General features: G+C 42.4%; 2 protein-coding genes across 5 annotated transcripts in view; both read left to right on the forward strand.

Moving 5' to 3' along the window:
- LOC124039925 (eukaryotic translation initiation factor 3 subunit C) overlaps nucleotides 1-1,085 on the forward strand; it is a 36,652-nt gene extending 35,567 nt beyond the window's left edge. For all 3 annotated transcript variants that reach the window (XM_046356485.1, XM_046356486.1, XM_046356487.1), the window contains 2 exons: nucleotides 156-194; nucleotides 519-1,085. In XM_046356485.1, coding sequence (XP_046212441.1) covers nucleotides 156-194; nucleotides 519-724 — 245 coding nt within the window. In that variant the 3' untranslated portion in view covers nucleotides 725-1,085. The remainder of the gene's footprint in view (nucleotides 1-155; nucleotides 195-518) is intronic.
- A 1,979-nt stretch (nucleotides 1,086-3,064) lies between these two features.
- Nucleotides 3,065-25,832, forward strand: prodh2 (proline dehydrogenase 2). Of its 2 annotated transcripts, none has more exons than XM_046356488.1 (11): nucleotides 3,065-3,161; nucleotides 7,617-8,056; nucleotides 8,672-8,862; nucleotides 11,324-11,450; nucleotides 12,167-12,238; nucleotides 14,958-15,038; nucleotides 17,517-17,660; nucleotides 21,043-21,209; nucleotides 24,454-24,564; nucleotides 24,729-24,817; nucleotides 25,447-25,832. In XM_046356488.1, exons 2-11 carry the CDS (start codon nucleotides 7,829-7,831, stop codon nucleotides 25,626-25,628), a joined length of 1,392 nt encoding a protein of 463 aa, XP_046212444.1. In that variant the 5' UTR covers nucleotides 3,065-3,161; nucleotides 7,617-7,828; the 3' UTR covers nucleotides 25,629-25,832. The 2 variants fall into 2 exon arrangements, with proteins under 2 accessions (XP_046212444.1, XP_046212445.1); XM_046356489.1 differs by having other exon boundaries at nucleotides 3,102-3,161; nucleotides 7,620-8,056.

Genomic DNA, 25,832 nt, shown 5'->3' on the forward strand with positions numbered 1-25,832 from the left:
AAGAACTTGTTTTTATGAGAAGGAAGAAAAAGTACCTTAACCCTGCATGGAAATAAAAACAACTAACCACTGCATAAGCACCAATGCAAAAAAAGTCATTTTTAGGTTATATTGGACATGCCTCGCACATGTTTACCATTTGTGGTTGGTTTCAGATGGAGGCAGTTACCAACAGAGGGGCGGTTACAACCGAGGTGCTTATGAATTTATGCCACCTTTATCCTAGAAATGTCCAAATTTTACTTTAGCTTTTTGTTAAAGCCACAGTCTGTGACCTGTAGTCCCTTCTCATCCTCCCTCCATGCCTGAGCCTTTTGGCTACTCTAAACCCCCCCACACACACACACACACCATTCCATCTTGCAGTCTTTCACTCCTGTTCTTCGCACAACTTGTTAGCATTAGCCCACATATATTGTGATATGTCTTGTCTGGTTGTTTTAGTGTCACTGTTCTGTTCACATTTTCCTAATTTAATCTCTGAATTGTAATTTTTTTTGTCCATCTCTGGTCCACAGACGGAAACAGAGGAGGTGGTGGTGGCTACCAGGGCCAGAACAGGGGGGGCTACCAGGGAGGTGGGGGCTACCAGGGAGGTGGGGGCTACCAGGGAGGTGGGGGCTACCAGGGAGGTGGGGGCTACCAGGGAGGCGGGGGCTACCAGGGAGGCTACAGGGGGGGCTACAAAGGGGGCTACCAGAACCAGGATAGGAGAGACTACTGAGCCAGAGGAACCTGGTTTAACAGAGCCAGCCAGTCTTCATTCCAAACATCATCTTGGGTTACTTCACTTAACATTGCACCTCTACTACACTATTCTCTCTTTGTATCACATTAATCAGCTTTCCCAGCTTAAACTGTCAGCTTCCGTATCTTTGAATACTTTGTAGTGTAATATCATTATTGACTACTCTTTTTTTCGAGTGTGAATGGTTTTTCGACAAACTGAGTTTTGAATAATTGTGTATTGACAAGATTACTGCATTTGCCGTGTGACAGGTTTTCTTTTGGCAGTGTAGTCGGGGCAGATGTGTCAAGTGATGTTTTTTCAGTTGTAACCTGCAAAATAAACATTATTGAATGAATACATGCTTTGACTGATTCTTTATGACCATTGTAACATCAAAAACATTGGCAAGTAATGGTAATGACTACAGCATCTAGTGTGTGTACAAACACACACAAACATTGTCAAGTAATGGTAATGACTACAGCATCTAGTGTATGTGTACACACACACACACACATTGTCAAGTAATGGTAACGACTACACCATCTAGTGTATGTGTACAAACACACACAAACATTGTCAAGTAATGGTAACTATTACAGCATCTAGTGTATGTATACACACACATTGTCAAGTAATGGTAACTACAGCATCTAGTGTATGTATACACACACATTGTCAAGTAATGGTAACTATTACAGCATCTAGTGTATGTATACACACACATTGTCAAGTAATGGTAACTACAGCATCTAGTGTATGTACACTTTCACTGCTTTAATCTTCTGGGTTAGAAAGCAGCACAGTATGGATGCAGGAGTTATTTTAGTGGATGAAATGTGAGCAAGCTTACAGGGGCTTTTTGAAGTGATTGCCAATCAGATGAAAACACGACTGGTTTTGTTAATGCCAGTCCATTTTAAAAGTTAAATGACAAATCTTTACTATTAGGTCCTGATATCCTATTCAATTAATGGAGTATCTGTAATTCTATGTTTAGGCCCCCTCTCCCAAAAAAATTGGTGCACGTGCAAAGTAAGAAATGTTCTGTACCGGGAAATTAAATATACTTTCACTCCTGAACCGGTGCAAACACATCAAAGGCTGTTGAATGGTGGTGCATTATGGGGAAACATGTCGTTCAGTACGAACTGTCATGGAACATAGCAAACTTTGAGGTGAACTGAACACACACCACTATTCAAGGCATTTGAGTTAATATTTTCCTCTGGGACAGTTAGCTAGGTCTACTTTGGGGCAAAGTATTTTTCCTCCAACTCCTCTAAACTACTATCTGTTTAACACCTGTCCCTTTCTCTCTGCCATTTCTGGGTAATTCTAACATCTGGTTTTCCCAAACGTCCTCTATGATCTATTGGTCAAGTTCCTTCCCGACTACTGTAGTCGGGCATCAAATTGCTGTGTCATTATGAAGTGGTAGCTGATAAGTTAAACACCTACCCAAGCATTGTGAGTTCTAGCAGGGGTCTGCAATGTTGACAGGCAGGAACGCCATCTTTACTTTATTTTGGGTGGTTGCCATTCTCTTGGTCTGGGAAAGGGGGGGGGACAATGAAGTTGAAAAGAGTAGAGTTGGTCCAAAATGAGCAGAGAGGAGAAAATACCTGGCTTATACAATATGAATAAAACAGCATATTGCTACAAGCGGTATAGCTACACAAATGGTCTGAGATTTTGAATGATTTCCTGTTAAGTTAATCGAGGTAAAAAAAATTATATTGGTTGTTGTCGAGTCAATTATACCGTGTCAATTTGATCAATGTACAAAAATGTATGTAGCAATCACAGATTGCAACTTTTAGTTACTTTTGTGGTTAATAACTGGAGTAACAATGCACTTTCAGAAAAACATTTATCTTCATAGAAAACCAGTGAGTAGAAACATGTGGGTTAATTTTTGGATGTCAATTTCATTGGGTTACTACTCAGAGAGACTAGTGTTGTTTTAATTAATTAAAAGCTCTGAAATCTTTCACTTGTCTGTCTGAGATGGAACTACTACTTCAATTGATTTGTAAGGTATTGCCGATACTTAGGATCCTACGTGGGCTTGACAGTACCTCTACAACCATTGATTTGTAAGGTATGGACGATACTTAGGATCCAACGTGGGCTTGACATTACCTCTACAACCATTGATTTGTAAGGTTTTGCTGATACTTTGGGATCCAACGTGGGCTTGACACTGATTTTGAAAGGGCTTGACAATTACAATTTGGATCCAACGTGGACTTGACACCAATTATTTGTGCTCTCCGAGGTGAACCTGATGTTTACTCAAGTTAGCCACTCATTAACTGGCTAGTTACCCAATAAATGGTACAACACGTCTGTGTCCACCCCCATAGAACCTCCCTCTAGATGAAATGTGTCAATTGACTGGTGACAGACCGTGTACTCTGGACATATGGTAAGGGTTCCTTTGCTTTTTCTGTTTTGGTCTTAATTAGCGATGGGCACCTATAAAAAAAATATATATATATTTATTTAGATTTGCATTTTATTGATACAATATTGATATTGGTTTTATTAAACATACAATTTTATAGTATATAGACATTCACATATCAAATTTCCCTTTAAATCAACTGTGGCAGTGCAACTAAGATAATACCTTGTAAAAATGTCAAATTCTTACATTTTGTTTGAGTACTACTGTTATACAAAATATGCATTTTTCTACTGAGTGTCATGCCTAAAAGTGTTTTTAAAGTTTTGTTTTCAATTTAGTGTGTTTTCATCCACATATACGTTTCAAATCATAACATTGCTGAATTAATGTTAATATTTTTTTTTATGTTCAAGTGTTGCAACTGTCCCATATAGCATCACTAATAACCCTGCTATTGGGGTCATTTGTAACATCAGGACTTTTCGGATTAAGACAGAAATGTAAAAATTCCACATTTAGCACAGGTGTCTAAACTATATTAATAGTTAGCAGGCAAAATAAATGTCAGTGGCCTTTGTGAAATGTACAACTCTCTACATCAAACAGTGTTAGAATAAATACAATTTGAATAAACTCCAAAATGTGTTACAACTGTCCCCGGTCTCCCCTACAGAAACAGTGCAGGTTACACTGTTAACAATTTAGAAAACAGTTTCTCCTTCATCTGGACATGGTGTCGTGTGGTTTACTCCACAACGATAAAATTGTCTTTTTGCAGTTCAACACACTACTATGTACATTATATGGACATCAGGTTTTATCTTATTACTCGCCTGATGTTCAAGTGCAATCTTACTGCTCCGAATCAGCAAAATGATGCAACAAAAACCACAAACATGTCATGCATTGAGTAATACTTCTTAGTAAGTCGGCATCACTTAAATAGTGTTCATGGGAATTTACAGCAGAGGGCTGGAGGGGAGGACAGTATAAGGAGGGAGAGAATGGAGGCACACAGCGTAAGGGAAAGTGGGGTAAGTTGATCCAAAGGGTTAGTTGAGCCACACCTTGTTTCTCGGAAACCATACGCAAATATTTAGGAAGAGGTAATCATTTCATTTGAAGTCTGAAGGAAGAAACCACATAGAAAATTGTGGTTAGCAACCTAGGTCCAAAAAAAAACAGATTTCACAAAGTCCAACTCATTTGTTATAGGTTTCATCTAAACCAAAGTAGAGGATTATTTTATACATCAATTGGGGTCTTTATAAGCTACAATATGACGCCCTAAAACGGGTGTGAAACTCGTTCCATGCAGGGCCTAGTGTCTGAGGGGAGTTCCTGCAGACACTCCATGGGATGAGTTGGACATGTGTGCCCTAAACCTAGCATGAAAGTGCATATTTGCAGCTATGTGGGCTAATCTAGTCAAAATGTTTGCTTTGGGGTATGTTTGCTTTGATTACATCGTCAGTTTTATGCATAATATGCATAGTAATTTTTCAATGTGTCATACATATGAATGCAAAACTGCATTATTGTTACAGAGCAGACCTCATCATGCCCCATGTATACAAATGTAAAGCAAGCAGGGGTCGAGCCCCCCTCGAGGTTCTTGACAGAGCAGCCAAGGAAATGAGAGAAGAAGAAACCCATTTGAGCAGAAGCAAGGGTTGAAAAGACAGACTGACACTGAAGAGGTACATTGACAAAAAATGTAAAGAACAGGGACCCGTGTGAAAGAGAGGCTATGATAGAGTAGCACAGGTCAAATCTGATGACATGGAGTCTGAGCTTGCTAAACATATCACGAATTTCGCAGACCAGTTTCATGGTCTTTGTAGCCTCAAATGCAGAGATCTTGCCTATGAATTGGCACATCGAAACAATGTCCCTGTCCCAGACAATTGGTCAAGAAATGGAAGGGTAAGTAATATTCAACAGAGAAATCTACAAGTAACTGACAAGATAAGGGCAACACTTGAGTAAATGAGGGTTCTGGCGGCTCTGTTATGGTATGGGGTGGATTTTCCTGTCATGGTTTCGGTCCACTCAACCCCTTAGTGGGCAAGGTAAATGTCAGTAAATACACAGTCATTCTGAGGGATCACATTCAACCTGTGGTAAATCATCTCTATCCTGATGGGAGCGGATGACAATTCGCCCATCCACAGGGCACGAGTAGTCACTGAATGGTTTGATGGGCATGAAAACCATGTAAACCATATGCAATGGCTGTCTCAGTCTCCAGATCTCAACCCAATTCAACATTTATGCAAGATTCTGGAGCGGCGTGAGGAGATGGCTGCCGTTTTACGATCTCCTAACCAATTGACTCTGTACTGGTACTCCCTGTATATATCCTCCACATTGACTCTGTATCGTAACACCCTGTATATAGCCTCCACATTGACTCTGTACCGTAACACCCTGTATATAGCCTCGCTTGTTATTTTACTGCTGTTGTTTAATTAATTGTTACTTTTATTTTACATTTTTTTCTTAACATGCATTCTTTCTTAACCAACAATGCTTTAAGAAGTTTTAAAGGCCTGTAAGTAAGCATTTCACAGTATGGTTGTATGCTGTTGTATTCTGTGCATGTGACAAATACAATTCGATTTGATTTGACAGTGTTTTCCACCACAATCAACAAAACACCAAATGATGGAATTTCTCTGTGAAGAATGGTGCCGCATCCCTCCAATAGTGTTCCAGACATTTGTAGAATCTAATACAAGGTGCATCGAAGCTGCTCCGGTGGTCCAAAGACACTTTATGTTGGAGTTTCCATTATTTTGGCAGTTACCTGTCTATCTCAATGTAGACATACATTTAAGAAATACAATATACCACACCCCACTCCGTTAATTAAACTTTTACCTACTAGCACCAACACTCACTTACCCCAAGGCGCTCAACTTACCCTGTCCTCATACTCAACTTACCCCATATCCGGGATAAGTTGTGCCAGGAGATCACTTTTTTTGGACAAGCTATGTTTTCAAAACTTTTATGTTTAAATTCATTCAGATTTTTTCCAGGGATTCACAAAATCCTGAAAAATTTGTAGATATCTTTTTTTTATAGAAAGAATACAATATTTCCCTTGACCTGAATGTAACGAATGGCTCAACTTCACATTTGGAGAGAAACAGAGAGACATCCTTTGATGACCTATCAGCAGGCAATTAAGTATGATAAGTTGAGAGCCTGTGAGAAGGTCTGGGAGAGGGTTTTGTGCATGAAGGTGTCATGATACTGATGATTTTGTCACCACAGATGCTTTGTTTACGTTTCTACCGTTGTGGCTAGATGGAGTAGGGCTACCGCTCTATCTAGTGATCGCGTTGAGGACAACAGCTGTTGACAAATGTAGCATTGTAGTTAATCCTAAAGGTGTCCTCATGCTTCCTAGTCAAAACAGTTCAGTAGAGTTTGTGCATATATTATGACGACATTTTGTGACATTTTTGTTAGTTTTGGACTTCAGTGAGGGTTTTTTCGACTGTTCAGGCGCTCAACATTTTTTTTCTGGAGGCAATCTGAAAGTCTACGCCCCTTTGTCGGTGATTGGTCAACAGTAGAGATTCTTCAATCAAGGCTTTGTTGTCATTCAATGAGAGACAACTCATTTTCATGGACATTTTTCATTGAATAATAATGCACCAAACATCTTAGTAAGATCGCCTCGGCAAAAACGTCAAAATTAATTTCTTGAGTTATGTTAGATTAGTTGTGCGGAAATGTATACTGGCTACGGTGTCTCAAAATGGGAAAACAGTACTATTGCCGCTATTTTCTCGTTTCTCAAGCAAAGGGCTTACACTCGTTTGGTTCGGCTTTCCGAGTTCAGCCAGGCGCCAGCTGAACGGAAGCATGCTGACGCCTTAACCATAACCCTTTTCCTTACCTTAACCTCATTCTCCTAACCTGCCATGTTCATTCACCTAACCTACCACGTTAATCATCCTAACCTGCTATGTAAACAAACCATCTGTGGTGACAAATATTTTCTGTATCACCAGACTGGACTTCATTTATGCTTTTTACATAAAACTATTCGTTATGCCTTGCTCATATCGATATCAAACATTATCGATATTGGTGCCCACCACTAATCTCTATCAGAGCAATTCATATTTGTGGCTTAGTTTACTCGCATTTGGGGAAATTAACAGTTAACTTAATAGGCATGGATTTCTAATAATGTACAATTGTCAAAGTTTTAATTCAAGTGGAAAGTAAATGTAATGCGTGTATGGAGGGATACTCATTATCAGCCTCTTGGATAAAAATGGTGAATTGCTGTACTGTAATGATGGTCAATGTTTACTTGTACTGTATTTCTCTTTCTCTGTATGTGTTGACATGTTCTCTACTTCTCTAATGATGGTCAATGTTTACTTGTACTGTATTTCTCTTTCTCTGTATGTGTTGACATGTTCTCTACCCCTCATTCTTCTCTTTCAGCAGGTTCTCAGCTGAGGGTATCTTCACTTGTTTATGTATGTGTGACCCTGTCAGACTGCTGAACAAGCGGTCAAGGCAAAGGGAGTCTACACAACTACGCAAGCAAGGAAAGTAAACACACCACAGACACACACACACACATTAACAGGCACATTGTTCACATACACACATCTACACAGACGTCGGGTCCATCCAGAAGCCCTCCATCAGCGATGATGTCTCCACTGCTTCGCCCATCATTGCATCACTTCCTGTCGCTGAGGCTGTTGGGAACTGCGGCCCCAAAGGTGGTGGAGCGGGTGGCAGCGGACGCCCTCCCCGTGGCGTTGAACTTTGAGGACCCCAGCGCCTTCAGGGTAAAGAGCTTTGGGGAACTGCTCCGAGCATTAGGGGTGTTCCAACTCTGCTCTGTCCCAGTGCTGGTCAACAACTGTGGGAAGGTGAGATACTGGGAGGGAGGGAGGGAGGGAGGGAGGGAGGGAGGGAGGGAGAAGAGATATACACTACATGAGCAGTATGAAACAGGGAAGGGATGAGAGAGAGAGGAATTGAGGGCAATGAGTGAGTGGTGAAGTGAGTGAATGAGTGAGTGTCACTACTTTTGACACCGACTCATAGGGCTCAAGGTCAAAGGTTGTGCATTATATAGGGAATAGAGTGCCATTTGGAACTCAATCAGTAAGCGAGTGAGTGCAGACAGTCAAATGCTTACACTGTTGCACTCAATGTGTCTGTCAATGTATAAAGGTCAAGTATGCTTGCCCGTCTCAGTTTCCCTCCCTGTCAATCAGAGCCCACTCTTTCTCTGCCTCTCATACTCCGTATTTATTTTTTATATCCCTCTCTCTTTACCTCTAGCCAAAATTATCTCTTTATTTGTACCTGACTCACTCATCATCCCCTTCATTCTTTCTTTCTTTCTTTCTTTCTTTCTTTCTTTCTTTCTTTCTTTCTTTCTCTCTCTCTCTCTCTCTCTCTCTCTCTCTCTCTCTCTCTCTCTCTCTCTCTCTCTCTCTCTCTCTCTCTCTCTCTCTCTCTCTCTCTCTCTCTCTCAGCTCATGTCTGTAGCGCGGACTCTGCTCGGGAAAAGGGGGTTTGCCCTGTTCCTGCGGCCCTCTGTATATGCTCAGTTTGTGGCCGGGGAGAGTGAGGGCGAGATCACCCATTCCATGGAGAAGATGAGCTCCCTGGGACTCCGCCCCATGCTGGCTGTGCCCATTGAAGAGGACCTGGGAGAGAGCACTGGGTTAGACAACATATTTCTATGTTAAACCCCTTTCCACACTAGCGTGCTAAACTGTACTTCTGGGCTTGGATAGTTTAACTATTGTGGATCAAATCAAATTGTATTAGTCACAAGCGCAGAATACAACAGGTGAAATTCTTACTTACAATCCCCTAACCAACAATGCAGTTTGCAATGCAAATTGGAGATTGGAATGGGTCTATTGCAAATTGGAGTGGGTCTATGGTTTCTAGGATAATGGTGTTGATGTGAGCCATGCCCTGCCTTTCAAAGCACTTCATGGTTACAGACGTGAGTGATATGGGTCGGTAGTCATTTAGGCAGGTTACCTTAGTGTTCTTGGGAACAGGGACTATGGTGGTCTGCTTAAACCATGTTGGTATTACAGACTCGGACAGGGAGATGTTGAAAATATGAGTGAAGACAGTTGCCAGTTGGTCAGCGCATGCTCGCAGTACACGTCCTGGTAATCCGTCTGGCCCTGCGGCCTTGTGAATGTTGACCTGTTTAAAGGTCTTACTCACATCGACTGCGGAAGAGCGTGATCGCACAGTTGTCCGGAACAGCTGGTGCTTTCATACATGTTTCGGTGTTATTTGCCTCGAAGCGAGCAAAGAAGTAGTTTAGCTCATCTGGTAGACTCGTGTCACTGGGCAGCTCGCGACTGTGATTCCCTTTGGTTTGCAAGCCCTGCCATATCTGAGGAGCGTCGGAGCCGGTGTAGTACGATTCAATCTTAGTCCTGTATTCATGCTTTGCCTGTTTGATGGTTTGTCGGAGGGCATAGTGGGATTACTTATAAGCTTCCGGGTTAGGGTCCCGCTCCTTGAAAGCGGCAGCTCTTTTCTTTAGCTCAGTGCAGATGTTGAGGTATGTACGTACGGTCACTGTGGGGACGACATCATCGATGCACTTATTGATGAAGCCAATGACTGATGTGGTGTACTCCTCAATGCCATAGGAAGAATCCCGGAACATAATCCAGTCTGTGCTAGAAAAACAGTCCTGTAGCTTAGCATCTTTTTCATCTGACCACTTTTTTATAGACCGAGTCACTGATACTTCCTGCTTTTATTCTTCTTCTTGTAAGCAGGAATCAGGAGGATAGAATTATGATCAGATTTGACAAATGGAGGGTGGAGCTTTGAACGCGTCTCTGTGTGTGGAGTAAAGTTGGCGGAATACAGCTCATTGAGTGCGGTTTTAGTGCCGGCATCAGTCTGTGGTGCTATGTAGACATCTACGAAAAATACAGATGAAAACTCTCTAGGTATACACTGTGGTCTACAGCATATCATGAGATTTATTTAAAAAAATATATTTAACCTTTATTTGACTAGGCAAGTCAGTTAAGAATTTTATTTTATTTACAATGACGACCTAGGAAGAGATACTCTACCTCAGGTGAGCAAAGCCTTGAGACTTCTTTAGATATTGTGCATCAGCTGTTGTTTACATATATGCAGTCCGCCACCCCTTGTCTTACCAGAGGCTGCTGTTCTATCCTGCCGATACAGTGTATAACCAGCCAGCTGTTGATAATGTCGTCGTTCAGCCATGACTCCGTGAAGCATAAGATATTCCAGTTGTTAATGTCCCGTTGGTAGTTTAATCTTCCTTGTCGGTCGTCGATTTTATTTTCGTTAGCTAGAAGAACGGAAGGTTTATTCGATCACACACAAATTCTCAGAAGGCAGCCTGACCTTCGTCCTCTTTTTCTCCATTGTCTCTTCACACAAATGACGGGGATTTGGGCCTGTTCCCGGGAAAGTAGTATGTCGTTCAAGTTGGGCTCTTCGGACTCGTTAAATGAAAAAAAAAAGTCTGCCAGTTCGTGGTGAGTTATCGCTGTTCTGATGTCCAGAAGTTATTTTCGTACATAAGAGACGGTAGCAGCAACATTATGTACAAAATAAGTTAAAGATATGTAACCAGGCTCAGTTCAGTTTGGCTCAGTGGTGTGAAAAAGGTTTTATGCTGGCAATGCTCGGCTACCATACGCAGTGCAATTACATGGGTTTCATGCAGCACTTTACATAAATTGATGATCAAGATCTATTTAACTTTTTTCAATGTTTGTTTTCATTCAGAAATATTGAAGGGCCTCCAGAGTAGCGCAGCGCTCTAAGGCAATACATCGCAGTGTTTGAGGCGTCACTACAGACCCGGGTTCGATCCCGGGCTATGTCGCAGCCGGCCACAACCGGGAGACCCATGAGGTGGCGCACAATTGGCATCGTCCTTATTAGGGGAGGTTTTGGCTGGCCGGGATGTCCTTGTCCCATCGTGCTCTAGCGATTCCTTGTGGTGGGAGTTGCAGTGTTGAGACAAGACTGTAACTACCAATTGGATATAACGAAATTGGGGTGAAAGGGGCAAAACAAAATTCAAATAATAATTTAAAAAAATATGGAATAACTTTCAGTCTGAATGCATGTGGTCAAATATCAATTGTCAACAGGGAGCGACGGTACAACGACAACCTGGCGTCCATGTTGGAATGCGTCGACATGTCCCATAGCAATGCATGGAGCAAAGATCCCATGATGCAGCTGAAGATCACTGCCTTGCTCAGTCCAGAGCTGTGTGTAAGTGTATGACTTACTTGACTAAAACCCTTTTACTCTGCCAGGAGCATAGTTCATGCTTTTTTGGTTTGTTAAGTTGATTTCTTCCATCTTTTTGTAAGTGAATGCCTTTCTATTGAAACAATCTTTCTCCATTGTGTGTAATCATGGTATTAATTAGACCTTTGAAGACTAAATCATTTTAATTGTACTATCCTGCAGGGTTGGGGCCAATTCCATTTCAATACAGTTCCACATTTCCCACATTTTAATCATAGAAAATCCTCGAGGAGAATTGGAATTTCAGTTTACATCCAGAATTGAATTTAAATGGAATATACCCCATTTACCCCAACCCTGCTGTCTTCCTGCCCTTATGAAATATATTGTTTAAGCAATAAACACTACATTCCTGTGTAGCCTGAGTGCCCGTCTGTTTGTGCTATCATACCAACTTCTTGTTGTCATGACACACAATGTTTACCTTGACAAGGACTGAAATTGTAAGTGCACAAACAGGTCTGGGACCAGTCTAGCTTTTCTGTATAACTAGCTCTCTATGATTTATTAACAATATCATCCAATAAAGGGACCTAGGATCAGGTCCTCCCTGTCCATAATAATATAATTCAATATGATCTAAGAGGCTAAACCTATCCTGAATCAGCAATCCGACTCTGAGGCACTTGATAAATGCGGGCCCAGATCTCTGTTGACACATTTCCCTTTGTACTTAGGTGAAGCTTTCAACCCTGCTCTCAGAACAACAGTATGACCTAGACCTCCTAGTCAGAGCCATGGACGGAGAGGTGGGTGAGCCATTTTGTGAGATGTTCAGATGCCTCTCTATGAGTCTAGAGCAGTGGTTCCCAAACTTTTCATAGTCCCGTACCCCTTCAAAAATTCAACCTCCAGCTGCATACCCCCTCTCGCACCAGGGTCAGCGCACTCTCAAATGTTGTTTTTTTCATCATTGTAAGCCTACCACACACACTATACGCTACATGTATTTCTGTACAGCACTAAATAATAAATATCAGCTGATGTAAAAGGGGCTATATAAATACATTTGATTTGAAATTTGATTTGATTTATTCAACATAAGAATGACTGTGAGTTTTTGTCACCACCCGGCTAGTGGGAAGTGACAAAGAGCTCTTCAAGGGCACAAATAATAATATAATAATAATCGATAATTTTGCTCTTTATTTAACCATCTTACATATAAAACCGAATTTCTTCATCGACAATTGTGAATAACTCACCACAGGTTAATGAGAAGGGTGTGCTTAAAAGGATCGACATAACTATGTAATGTTGGGTTGTATTGGAGAGAGTCTCAGTCTTCAATCATTTTCCACACACACTCTTGTGTCTGTATTTAATTTTCATGCTAGTGAGGGCAGAGAATCCACCCTCATATAGGTACAGTGGTTTGTGAAAGTATTCACCCCCCTTGGCATTTTTCCTATTTTGTTGCCTTACCACCTGGAATTAAAATTAATTTGGGGGGGGTTTGTATCATTTGATTTACACAACATGCCTACCACTTTGAAGATACAAAATATTTTTTATTGTGACACAAACAAGAAATAAGACACAAAAACTTGAGCGTTTATAACTATTCACCCCCCCCCCCAAAGTCAATACTTTGTAGAGCCATCTTTTGCAGCAATTACAGCTGGAAGTCTCTTGGGGTATGTCTCTATCAGCTTGGCACATCTAGCCACTGGGATTTTTGCCCATTCTTCAAGGCAAAACTGCTCCAGCTCCTTCAAGTTGGATAGGTTCCGCTGGTGTACAGCAATCTTTAAGTCATACCACAGATTCTCAAGGTAGGATACTCTGAGCGCAGCCCAATCCAGAAATCTGGCAGTGGTTTCTGATTTTCACAGAACCGCTTGTTGCAATTTCGATGAGGCAATCTTGTTCAGTGGACTGGAGGCAGGGCATGAAAGGGATAATGAATCCAGTTGTTTGTGTCATCCGTTTCGGGAAAGTACCTGCGTAATTGCGCACCCAACTCACTCAGGTGCTTTGCTATATCCCATTTGACATTGTCCGTAAACTTGAGGTAATTTGCACACAAAAAATCGTACAAAGATGGAAAGACCTGTGTGTTGTCCTTGTTAATGCAGACAGAAAAGAGCTCCAACTTCTTAATCAGAGCCTCAATTCTGTCCCGCACATTGAATATAGTTGCGGAGAGTCCCTGTAATCCTAGATTCAGATCATTCAGGCGAGAACAAACATCCCCCAGATAGGCCAGTCATGTGAGAAACTTGTCATCATGCAAACGGTCAGAGAAGTGAAAATTATGGTCAGTAAAGAAAACTTTAAGCTTGTCTCACAATTTTTAAAAAATGTGTCAATGCTTTGCCCCTTGATAACCAGTGCACTTCTGTATGTTGATACACATCTTGACCACCAAAGTCCATTGCAAAACTGTCCAGTGCTTTAAAAATATCCTCTCCTGTTGTCCTGGTTTCCAGTGGTTTCTTGAAGAGGATTTCTTCCTTAATTGACCCCCCACGAATGTAACGGACATGACCTAGGAGCTGTGCCAGGCCCACCTCGTCTGTTGACTTATCCAGCTGTAGCGCATAGAATTCACTGGCTTGTATACGAAGCAGTAATTGTTTCAGAACATCTCCTGCCATGTCACTGATGCGTGGTGAAACTGTGTTGTTTGATGAAGACATTGTCTGTATAGTTTTATGGGCCTTTTCCCCCAGCATTATCCCAGCCATATATGTGGCAGCAGGAAGAATGAAGTCCTCCACAATAGTATGGGGCTTGCCTATCCTAGCCACTTGGTAGCTCACCATATAAGACACTTCTAGCTCCTTCTTATTAATGGTATCTGTTGCTTTTATACATGTCTTACTACTCAAAAGTTGTCTTAATTCTCACTCAAAAAACTCCTGTGACTTATTTTTCAAATTGGCATGTTTTGTTTCTAAATGTGTGCGCAAGAGTGAAGGTTTCATTGAGTTGTGAGATAGTACTTTTGCTAATTTAACACACTGAGGAAAGGTACTACTCCCAAGTGAACCACAAATCAATGTAGTTCTCATCATATTTGTGCCTCTTCGATGGTCCAACGTCCCTGTCTGTTGTTCAGTGCTTTCCTGGGTAAGGGGGCAGTAGCTCTTCGGCTGCATCAGATTCACAACTGTCAGTGTCCATGCTACCTGGGCTAACAACGAATGTAGAATTACTGATGCTAGCATTGGATGTGCTCGTGGAAGCAGAACAACTTCTGTCATCGACAGGTGCAGGTGTAGTACTGCTGGTAGTAGCAGTATTACCAGTAGAGCTGTTATGTGTCTCTATGGACACGGGCCTTACTAAATGGACAGTTTGAAAATGTGAAAAAAAGTAGATTTTTTTTATTTGTATTTTTATTATGTGTATCACTTTTTATTTGGCGTACACCCGACTGCATTGTGCACCCCACCCCCCCTAGTTTGGGAATACCTGGTCTAGAGTGATGACTGATCCACTGTCTGGTCCTGTTTCTCACAGCCAATCAGCTTCCCCGGTTTACAGGAGAGCGAGAACACACATTTCCTGTGCGGCCTTCAGAGGCTCAACAAAGTGGGAGAGGTATGGAGAGAAAAAAATATGCATTTTCATAAATTCATAAATATTGTCCAAATACATGTATTTATACTTGTATACTTAGATGCCCCATGTGTCCTGTAGTGTATCTTCTTCTACACATTCAATGATATGTATTGCTTCAATGCACCATGTGCCCCGTAATATATTTTTTTTACCACATGCAATGATAATCCTGTCATGAAGTTAGATGTAAAAGAGTCGGTAAAACTTTACCTTAAATAGCCCTTGCACCAACACATACAGTTGAAGTTGGAAGCTTGCATACACTTAGGTTGGAGTCATTAAAACTTGTTTTTCAACCACTCCACAAATGACAAACTATAGTTTTGGAAAGTCATTTAGGACATCTATGTGCATGACACAAGCCATTTTTCCAACAATTGTTTACAGACAGATTATTTCACTTTTAATTCACTGTATCACAATTCCAGTGGGTCAGACTGTGCCTTTAAATAGCTTGGGAAATTCCAGAAAATGATGTCATGGCTTTAGAAGCTGCTGATAGGCTAATTGACATCATTTGAGTCAATTGGAGGTGTACCTGTGGATGTATTTCAAGACCTACCTTCAAACTCAGTGCCTCGTAGCTTGACATCATAGGAAAATCAAAAGAAATCAGCCAAGACCTCAGGAAAAATTGTAGACCTCCACAAGCCTGGTTCATCCTTGGGAGCAATTTCCAAACGCCTGAAGATACCACGTTTATCTGTACAAACAATAGTACTCAAGTATAAACACCATGGGACCACGCAGCCGTCATACCACTCAGGAAGGAGACGCGTTCTGTCTCTTAGAGATACATACTTTGGTGCAAAAAGTGCAAATCAATCCCAGAACAACAGCAAAGGACCTTGTGAAGATGCTGGAGGAAACAGGTACAAAAGTATCTATATCCACTGTAAAATGAGTCCTATATCGACATAACCTGAAAGGCCGTTCAGCAAGGAAGAAGCCACTGCTCCAAAACCGCCATAAAAAAAGCCAGTCTACCTACGGTTTGCAACTGCACACAGGGACAAAGATCATTCTTTTTGGAGAAATGTCCTCTGGTCTGATGAAACAAAAATAGAACTGTTTGGCCATAGTGACCATTGTCATGTTTGGAGGAAAAAGGGGGATGCTTGCAAGCCGAAGAACACCATCCCAACCGTGAAGCACGGGGTGGCAGCATCATGTTGTGGGGGTGCTTTGCTGCAGGAGGGACTGGTGCACTTCACAAAATAGATGGCTTCATGAGGGAGGAAAATTATTTGGATATATTGAAGCAACATCTCAAGACATCAGTCAGGTAGTTAAAGCTGGGTCCCAAATGGATCTTCCAAATGGACAATGACCCCAAGCATACTTCCAAAGTTGTGTCAAAATGGCTTAAGGACAACAAAGTCAAGGTATTGGAGTGGCCATCACAAATCCCTGACCTCAATTCCATAGAAAATTTGTGGGCAGAACTGAAAAAGCGTGTGCGAGCAAGGAGGCCTACAAACACCCAACTTGTTGTGGGAAGCTTGTGGAAGGCTGCCCAAAATGTTTGACCCAAGTTAAACAATTTAAAGGCAATGCTACCAAATACTAATTGAGTGTATGTAAACTTCTGACCCACTGGGAATGTGATGAAAGAAATAAAAGCTGAAATAAATCATTCTCTCTACTATTATTCTGATATTTCACATTCTTAAAATAAAGTGGTGATCCTAACTGACCTAAGACAAGGAATTTTTACTTAGATTAAATGTCGGGATTTGTGAAAAACAGATTGAATGTATTTGGCTAAGGTGTATGTAAACTTCCGATTTTCAACTGTAACTGCCAAAATAATGGAAACACTTGAGTACAAGGGGTCACTGAATGGTTTGATAAGCATGAAAATAATGTAAATCATATGCCATGGTTGTCTCAGTTATCAGATCTCAACCCAAATTGAACACTTCTTCTGGAGCGGAGCCTGAGACTGTATTTTTTTTACCACCATCAACAAAACACCAAATGAAAGAATTTCTCATGGAAGAATGGTGTCGCATCCCTCCAATCGAGTTCCAGACACTAGTAGAATCTAATACAAGGTGCATCGAAGCTGCTCTGGCTAATGGTGGCACAACACCCTATTAAGACACTTTATGTTGGTGTTTCCTTTATTTGGGCAGTTACATGTATGCAACTACTCAACCACTAACATACTATCTGCTTTGTAATTACATGGTCATGGTCTCCAACCCTGTTCCTGGAGAGTTTCCCGTCCTGTAGGTTTTCACTCCAACCCTAATCTAGCATACCTGATTCTAATAATTAGCTGGTTGATCAACTGAATCAGGTTAATTACAACTGGGGTTAGATTGAAAACCTACAGGACGGTAGCTCTCCAGGAACAGGGTTGGGGAGCCCTGGCCTACACATTATAGACGTAAGAATCACTTTAGGTAAAGTGTTACCAAAGTTCCATTGCTGTATGTGTTTCATTCTCAGGCCAGTGCCAACAAAGTGCGAGTTCTGGTCGACGCAGAGTATACATACATGAACCCCGCCCTCTCACTCGTCACCATGGCCATGATGAAGAAGTTCAACCAAGATGGCGCCTGGATCTGGAACACCTACCAGTGTTACCTTAAGGTAGTCTAGTTTTCAGACTTACAGTGCATTTGGAAAGGATTCAGACCCCTTCACTTTTTCCATATTTTGTTCGATTACAGCCTTATTGGAAGAAGAAGTAGAATTTGAACCTACACATAATACCCCGTAATGACAAAGCAAACAGGTTTTTTGACATTTTTGCAAATGTATTAAAAATAAAATACATAAATACCTTATTTACATAAGTATTCAGACCCTTTGCTCTGAGACTCAAAATTGAGTACAGCTGCATCCTGTTATCATTGATCATCCTTGAGATGTTTCTACAACTTAATTGGAGTCCACCTGTGGTAAATTCAATTGACTAGATATGATTTGGAAAGGCACACACCTGTCTATATAAGGTCCAACAGTTGGCAGTGCATGTCAGAACAAAAACCAAGTCATGAGGTCAAAGGAATTGTCCATAGAGCACCAAGACAGGATTGTGTCGAGGCACAGATCTGGGGAAGGGTACCAAAACATTTCTGCAGCATTGAAGGTCCCCAAGAACACAGTGGCCTCCATCATTCTTAAATGGAAGAAAATTTGTAACCACTAGACTCTCCCTAGAGCTGGCCGTACGACCAAACTGAGCAATCAGGGAGAAGGGCCTTGGTTGGGGAGGTGACCAAGAACCTGATGGTCACTCTGACAAAGCTCCAGAGTTCCTCTGTGGAGATTGAAGAACCTTCCAGAAGGACAACCATCTTTGAAGCACTCCACCAATCAGGCTTTTATGGTAAAGTGGATAGACGGAAGCCACTCCTCAGTAAAAGGCACATGACAGCCCACTTGGAGTTTGCCAAAAATGCACCTAAAGGATTCTCAGACCATGAGAATCAAGATTCTCTGGTCTGATGAAACCAAGATTGAACTCTTTGGCCTGAATGTCAAGCATCTACTCTGGAGGAAACCAGGCACCGCTCATCACCTGGCCAATACCATCCCTACGGTGAACCATGGTGGTGGCAGCAACACGCTGTGGGGATTCTTTTCAGCGGCAGGGACTGGGAGACTAGTCAGTGTGGAGTGAAAGATGAATGGAGCAAAGTACAGAGAGATCCTTGATGAAAACCTGCTCCAGAGTGCTCAGGAGGTCGGACTGGGCCGAAGGTTTACATTCCAACAGGGGCTGGGCCCTAAGCACACAGCCAAGACAATGCAGTAGTGGCTTTGGGACAAGTCTCTGAATGTCCTTGAGGGGCCCAGCCAGAGCCCGGACTTGAACCCGATTGAACATCTCTGGAGAGACCTGAAAATAGCTGTGCAGCGACACTCCCCTCCAACCTGACAGAGCTTGAGAGGATCTGCAGGAGAGAATGGGAGAAACTCCCCAAATACAGGTATGCCAAGCTTTTAGCATCATACCCAAAAAGAGTTGAGGCTGTAATCACTGCTAAAGGTTCTTCAACAAAGTACTAAGTAAAGTGTCTGAATACTTATCCACATGTGATTTTCTTTTTGGGGGGGGTTATCTTAAAACCGCTTTTGTTTCTTAATTATGGTGTATTGCGTGTAGATTGATGAGGATTAAATACAAAACAATTTTAGAATAAAACTAACGTAACAAAACATGGAAAAGTCGAGGGGTCTGAATACTTTCCCAATGCTCTGTTTACAGTTTTGGCAGTTACAGTTGAAAATCGGAAGTTTACATACACCTTAGCAAAATACTTTAAACTCAGTCTTTCACAATTCCTGACATTTAGTCCTAGTAAAAATTCCCTGTTTTAGGTCAGTTATGCTCACCACTTTATTTTAAGAATGTGAAAAGTCAGAATAATTAGTAGAGAGAATTATTTATTTCAGCTTTTATTTATTTCATCACATTCCCAGTGGGTCAGAAGTTTACATACACTCAATTAGTATTTGGTAGCATTGCCTTTAAATTGTTTAACTTGGGTCAAACGTTTCGGGTAGCCTTCCACAAGCTTCCCACAACAAGTTTGTCCAATTCCTTCTGACAGAGCTGGTGTAACTGAGTCAGATTTGTAGGCCTCCTTGCTCGCACACTCTATTTCAGTTCTGCCCACAAATGTTCTATGGGATTGAGGTCAGGGCTTTGTGATGGCCACTCCAATACCTTGACATTGTTGTCCTTAAGCCATTTGCGACCAAGCTTGAACTTCCTGACTGATGTCTTGAGATGTTGCTTCAATATATCCACATAATTTTCCATCCTCATGATGCCATCTATTTTGGGAAGTGCACCAGTCCCTCCTGTAGCAAAGCACCCCACAACATGATGCTGCCTCCCCCGTGCTTCACAGTTGGGATGGTGTTCTTCAGCTTGCAAGCCTCTCCCCTTTTCCTCCAAACATAACGATGGGCATTATGGCCAAACAGTTCTATTTTTGTACCATCAGACCAGAGGGCATTTTTCCAAAAAGTACTATCTTTGTCCCCAGGTGCAGTTGCAAACCATAGTCTGGCTTTTTTATTGCGGTTTTGGAGCAGTGGCTTCTTCCTTGCTGAGCGGCCTTTTAGGTTATGTCGATATAGGACTTGTTTTACTGTGTATATAGATACTTTTGTACCTGTTTCCTCCAGCATCCTCATAAGGTACTTTGCTGTTGTTCTGGGATAGATTTGCACTTTTTTCACCAAAGTACGTTCATTTCTAGGAGACAGAACATGTCTCCTTCCTGAGTGGTATGACGGCTGCGTGGACCCATGGTGTTTATACTTGCATACTATTGTTTGTACAGATGAACGTGGTACCTTCAGGCGTTTGGAAATTGCTCCCAAGGATCAACCAGACTTGTGGAGGTTTATTTATTTTCTGAGGTCTTGACTGATTTATTTTGATTTTCCCATGATGTCAAGCAAAGAGGCACTGAGTTTGAAGGTAGGCCTTGAAATACATCCACAGGTACACCTCCAATTGAATCAAATGGTGTCAAATAGCCTATCAGAAGCTTGTAAAGCCATGACATCCTTTTTCATTTCCCAAGCTGTTTAAAGGCACAGTCAACTTAGTGTATGTAAACTTCTGACCCACTGGAATTGTGATACAGTGAATTATAAGTGAAATAATCTGTCTGTAAACAATTGTTGAAAAATGACTTGTGTCATCCACAAAGTAGATGTCCTAACCAACTTGCCAAAACTATAGTTTGTTAACAAGAAATTTGTGGAGTGGTTTAAAAACTAGTTTTAACGACTCCAACCTTTTAATGACCTTTTACTCACGTTTTACCATATGTTTTTTCTATAAAATGTAATTGTGCTTGTGTTTAATACAATACCTGCAAATTTGTCCTCTCTCTTTCTCTCACCCCCCCCCCCCTCTCTCTCTCTGTGTCTCTCTCTCTCTCTCTGTTTCGCCCTTCATTACTTTCTCTCTGATTCTCCCCCCTCTGTCTTCCTTTCCCATCAGGAATCGCGGTCTCTCCTGCTCGAGGACGTCCGCCTGTCCATCAGTGAGTCCTTCTGTCTGGGCGTGAAGCTTGTGAGAGGGGCGTACATGGACAAAGAAAGGAAACTGGCCAATAGTGAGGGGTGTTCAGAACCTGTTCACGAATCCTGGGAGCACACCAATGACAGGTAACTCTCTTGCGCATGTCGGTTTTTGGGGTGACGAAAGATGTTATATTACGGAGTGGTGCTCCCGACGTTCAAATAACCAATGTCCAAATAATCAATTATTTCTCCTCAAGTCTGCACCTGTGTACACTCCTCCCCATGCATTAAACCATTGGATTGGTGCGGTGCTTAATTTGTAAATCGGGAGGTCCCGGGAACACATAGTGAGCGCGAGAGGGGTGGGGGGTATCTGGAGGGCTCTGAGGTTCCGGGACCACTTTGAGGAAAAAAGTGTCAAACACAACGTGGCAGCGTAGCAGATAGAGAACACATCCAAGTAGCCTACTGTCTATTGTGGTGAAACGGACAGGTGCTGAAAGTCCGTGTTGCCCAGCAACAGCCCCAAAACATCACTGCTTGGAGGAATGGGCCAAAATACCAGCAACAGTGTATGAAAACCTTGTGAAGATTTACAGAAAACGTTTGACCTCTGTCATTGCCAACAAAGTTTATATAACAAAGTATTGAGATAAACTTTTGTTATTGACCAAATACTTATTTTCCACCATAATTTGCAAATAAATTCATAAAAAATCCTACAATGTGATTTTCTGGATTTTTTTCTCTCGTTTTGTCTGTCATAGTTGAAGTGTACCTATGATGAAAATTACAGGCCTCTCATCTTTTTAAGTGGGAGAACTTGCACAATTGGTGGCTGACTAAATACTTTTTTTGCCCCACTGTATGTCTCACAAAGACATGGCGGTTGATACCAAAAATCTCAAATTTGGACAAATTTCCACCGGTCTAATGTCCGTTGCTCGTGTTTCTTGTCCCAAGCAAGTCTCTTCTTATTATTGGTGTACCTTAGTAGTGGTTTTTTTGCAGCAATTCGACCACGAAGGCCTGATTCACGTAGTCTCCTATGAGATGTGTCTGTTACTTGAACTCTGTTAAGCATTTATTTGGGCTGCAATCTGAGGTGCAGTTAACTCTAATTAACTTCAACTCTGGGTCTTCCTTTCCTGTGGCGATCCTCATGAGAGCCAGTTTCATCATAGTGCTTGATGGTTTTTGCGACTGCACTTGAAGAAACTTTCAAAGTTCTTGACATTTTCCAGATTGGCTGACCTTCATGTCTTAAAGTAATGATGGACTGTCATTTCTCTTTGCTTATCTGAGATGTTCTCTCCATAATATGGACTTGGTCTTTTAACAAATAGGGCTATCTTCTGTATACCACCCCCCACCCACCTTGTCACAACAAAACTGAATGGCTCAAATGCATTAAGAAGGAAAGAAATGTCACAAATGAACTTTTAACAAGGCACACCTGTTAATTGAAATGCTTTCCAGATGACTACTGAATGAAGCTGGTTGAGAGAATGCCAAGAGTGTGCGCAAAACTGTCATCAAGGCAAAGGGTAGCTACTTTGAAGTATCTCAAATATGAAATATATTTGATTTGTTTAACACTTTTTTGGTTACTACATGATTCCATATGTGTTATTTCATAGTTTTGATGTCATCACTATTTCTCTAAAAAAGTAGAAAATAGTAAAAATACAGAAAAGCCCTTGAATGAGTAGGTGTGTCCAAACTTTTGACTGGTACTGTACGTTTGCTTGTTCTTGAACTGCAAATTGCACCTCCTCCGAGCACTTTGTCGGTGGATGCACTGCCCCCATCCCCCCAACTCCCCGCCTCCCTCGCCCACTGAGTCTGACTCGCTAGTAGGCCTACGAGCTAGTGGAGGGGCCGGTGGTGATGCTGAACTGCCGGGATTAGCAGCGCTGCTAGCTAAGGCATCACTATTAGGTGGCTAAGCTAAGGCATCGCCATAAAGTGGCTAAGCTAAGGCATCGCCACTGACAGTTCTCTGGGTTCGATTCAACATCTTTCTCTGAATTTCTGGACTTGAAAAATGTCATCAAACTCGATTGCCTTGTCTTATCCATTTTTTATTTGGCTTTCCTACAATTCAAATTCAGTAGGGAAATGACTAGCCTAATGTGATTACGCGTAATGTGATTACGTAGGAACCTCTTCACTAGCTGACCACCACTACCAAGACCTGTGTCAAGATCAGTTACCTACCCCACTGGCCCTCCCAATAACCTCTATGTACAAATAAGAGAGCATGTCTGAGATCAGTGTGGCAGGATAGGATGATTACACAGAATTGTCACCGTGCTTATACATTATGGTCTTTCTGGGCGGTGGGAGAAATAACGAGGAGGTATCTTGATTCAAATTTTATTAGAATGTCTACAGTGCGAAAAGCGAAACAATAAATAAATCCTCGAGAGCTTCCGGATCAAGGCAAATAGGTGCCGGAACAAACAAAGTCAAATCAGAGAGGTGCTGGATCCTGTTCCTGGCAGTATCCGTCTCAAATTAAGAACTGGATTGGTGTAAGCCTGGACTATTTGTTTTTTTTCAATTTACATAATTTCCATAAATATTCAGACCCTTTACTCAATACTTTGTTGAAGCACTTTTGGCAGCAATTACAGTTTATGCCCAGCCGGCTTGCTCTGCGCCCGTGTCTCTGCCGTCAGGCTCGCCCAGGTGGGACGCCGGGTGGCGCCTCTAGAGGGTGGGGTACTGTCATGCCTGCTCCCGCTCTCCCTCCTTGGCGCAGGCTCCCCAGCATTACGCATTCCTGCCACCATCAGTACGCACACCTGCCTTTCCCAGTCACGAGCATCTGCGCTCATTGGACTCACCTGGACTCAATCATCTGTGTCATTACCTCCCTTACATCTGTCTGGTTCCTCGCTCTGTTCCCGGCTGCAGCATTAGTTGTCATATGTCCTTGTTTACCCGTGTGCTGGCACTGTTCCTGTTTTGCTACCTGTCTGTTCCATATTAAATGTCAGCGCCCCGTACCTGCTTCGAATCTCCAGCGCCGGCCCTTACACACAGAGCATGACGCTGCCACCACCATGCTACCGGATCAAGGCAAATTGGTGCCGGAACAAACCAAGTCAAATCTGAGTGGTGCCGGATCCTGTTCCGGCAGGAATTAAGCACTGGATTGGCCTGGACTAGAGGGAGTTTCCACCATTTTATAACATTTTTTTTCTTTGGAAATCCATGACACAGGAGTGAACATTTCGCGAAAGAAATATTGATTTTTGGGAATGTTTTTAACCATGAATGTTTTTGTTATGATGTGTTCATTGAGAAATATCATTGATATGATAATGCCATGTCACAACATGCCATTGTGTCTCTCCATAATGTTGCTGTGCTCCTGCAGTTACAACGGCTCGTTGGACATCCTGCTGGAGCTCATCTCCCGGGAGCCTCAGCGCTATCGGATCATTGTCGCCACGCACAACGAGGAGTCCGTTAGGCGTGCAGTTCAACGGTAAGATTCACAAATGTTTTACCTCAAATTTAGAGATATTCCTGTCCATTTAGGGGACCCTCTTTTGGCTCAAGAGCACCCCCAGAGGTAAATGTTATGTAAAGCCTCTAATGCAGCACATGCATTACATGACATTGAATTGGTATTGTGACATCTGTCCTAAGGATGGGAGAGCTGGGAATGGACAAAGATGGTGGATCTGTGTGTTTTGGTCAACTGTTGGGGATGTGTGACCATGTGTCTCTCACTCTCGGTAAGGTTCCTTTCTCCCTTCAAATGCAACTTGTATTCAAGTGTATCGTCAAGGAAACTCAAGTCCCTATTCTGCATTTCCTTGCTTAGCTACACAGATGAAGGTAGTGTTGTGCATAATATTTACTTTTTTCTTCCCATATCCATCTTTCCTTGTTTCTCTGCCTCTCTTTATCCTTTCCTCTCCTCTCTGTCTCCTCTCCCCCACCCATCCTCTCTAACCTCTCCCTCTTCCTCTCCTCTCTGTCTCCTCTCCCCCACCCATCCTCTCTAACCTCTCCCTCTTCCTCTCCTCTCTGTCTCCTCTCCCCCACCCATCCTCTCTAACCTCTCCCTCTTCCTCTCCTCTCTGTCTCCTCTCCCCCACCCATCCTCTCTAACCTCTCCCTCTTCCTCTCCTCTCTGTCTCCTCTCCCCCACCCATCCTCTCTAACCTCTCCCTCTTCACTTCCTTGTCCTTTGTCTGTCCCTCTCTCCTGCCTCTGTCTCTCTCTTTCTCCTGTCCTCCCACTGTCCCCTCAACCCCCTCTCTTTATCTCCTTGTCGGTTCTCTCTGTCTTTCTCTGTCCTTTGCTTCTGTGTCACTTTTTCTCCACCTCTCCCCCTTTTGATCCTATCTCCTCCCCCTAGCCCAGCAGGGTTACTTGGTGTACAAGTCAGTGCCGTATGGCTCGGTGGACAACACCCTGCCCTACCTGGTGCGCCGTGCCCAGGAGAACCGTACCGTGCTGCAGGGCATCCGCAAGGAGAGAGACCTCCTGAGACTGGAGCTCCACAGGAGGCTGCGGCAGGGGCTCAGACAGGGAAGCTAGGGGTAGGGATGACGGGGAAGCTAGGGATAGGAACGACAGGGAAGCTAGGGGTAGGGATGACGGGGAAGCGGGGATGGTGTGGGCTAAATTTGCATTAAAGACAGTCAATTCAGGAAGTAAACTGAAACACTTATTCAATCATTTAAAAAAGGCCATCTAATTTTTACTGATTTCTCAATAAAGGTTAAGCAAATTATGTCAAAA

The sequence above is a fragment of the Oncorhynchus gorbuscha genome, linkage group LG07, assembly GCF_021184085.1.
Source record: "Oncorhynchus gorbuscha isolate QuinsamMale2020 ecotype Even-year linkage group LG07, OgorEven_v1.0, whole genome shotgun sequence".
Taxonomy (NCBI): Eukaryota; Metazoa; Chordata; class Actinopteri; order Salmoniformes; family Salmonidae; genus Oncorhynchus; species Oncorhynchus gorbuscha.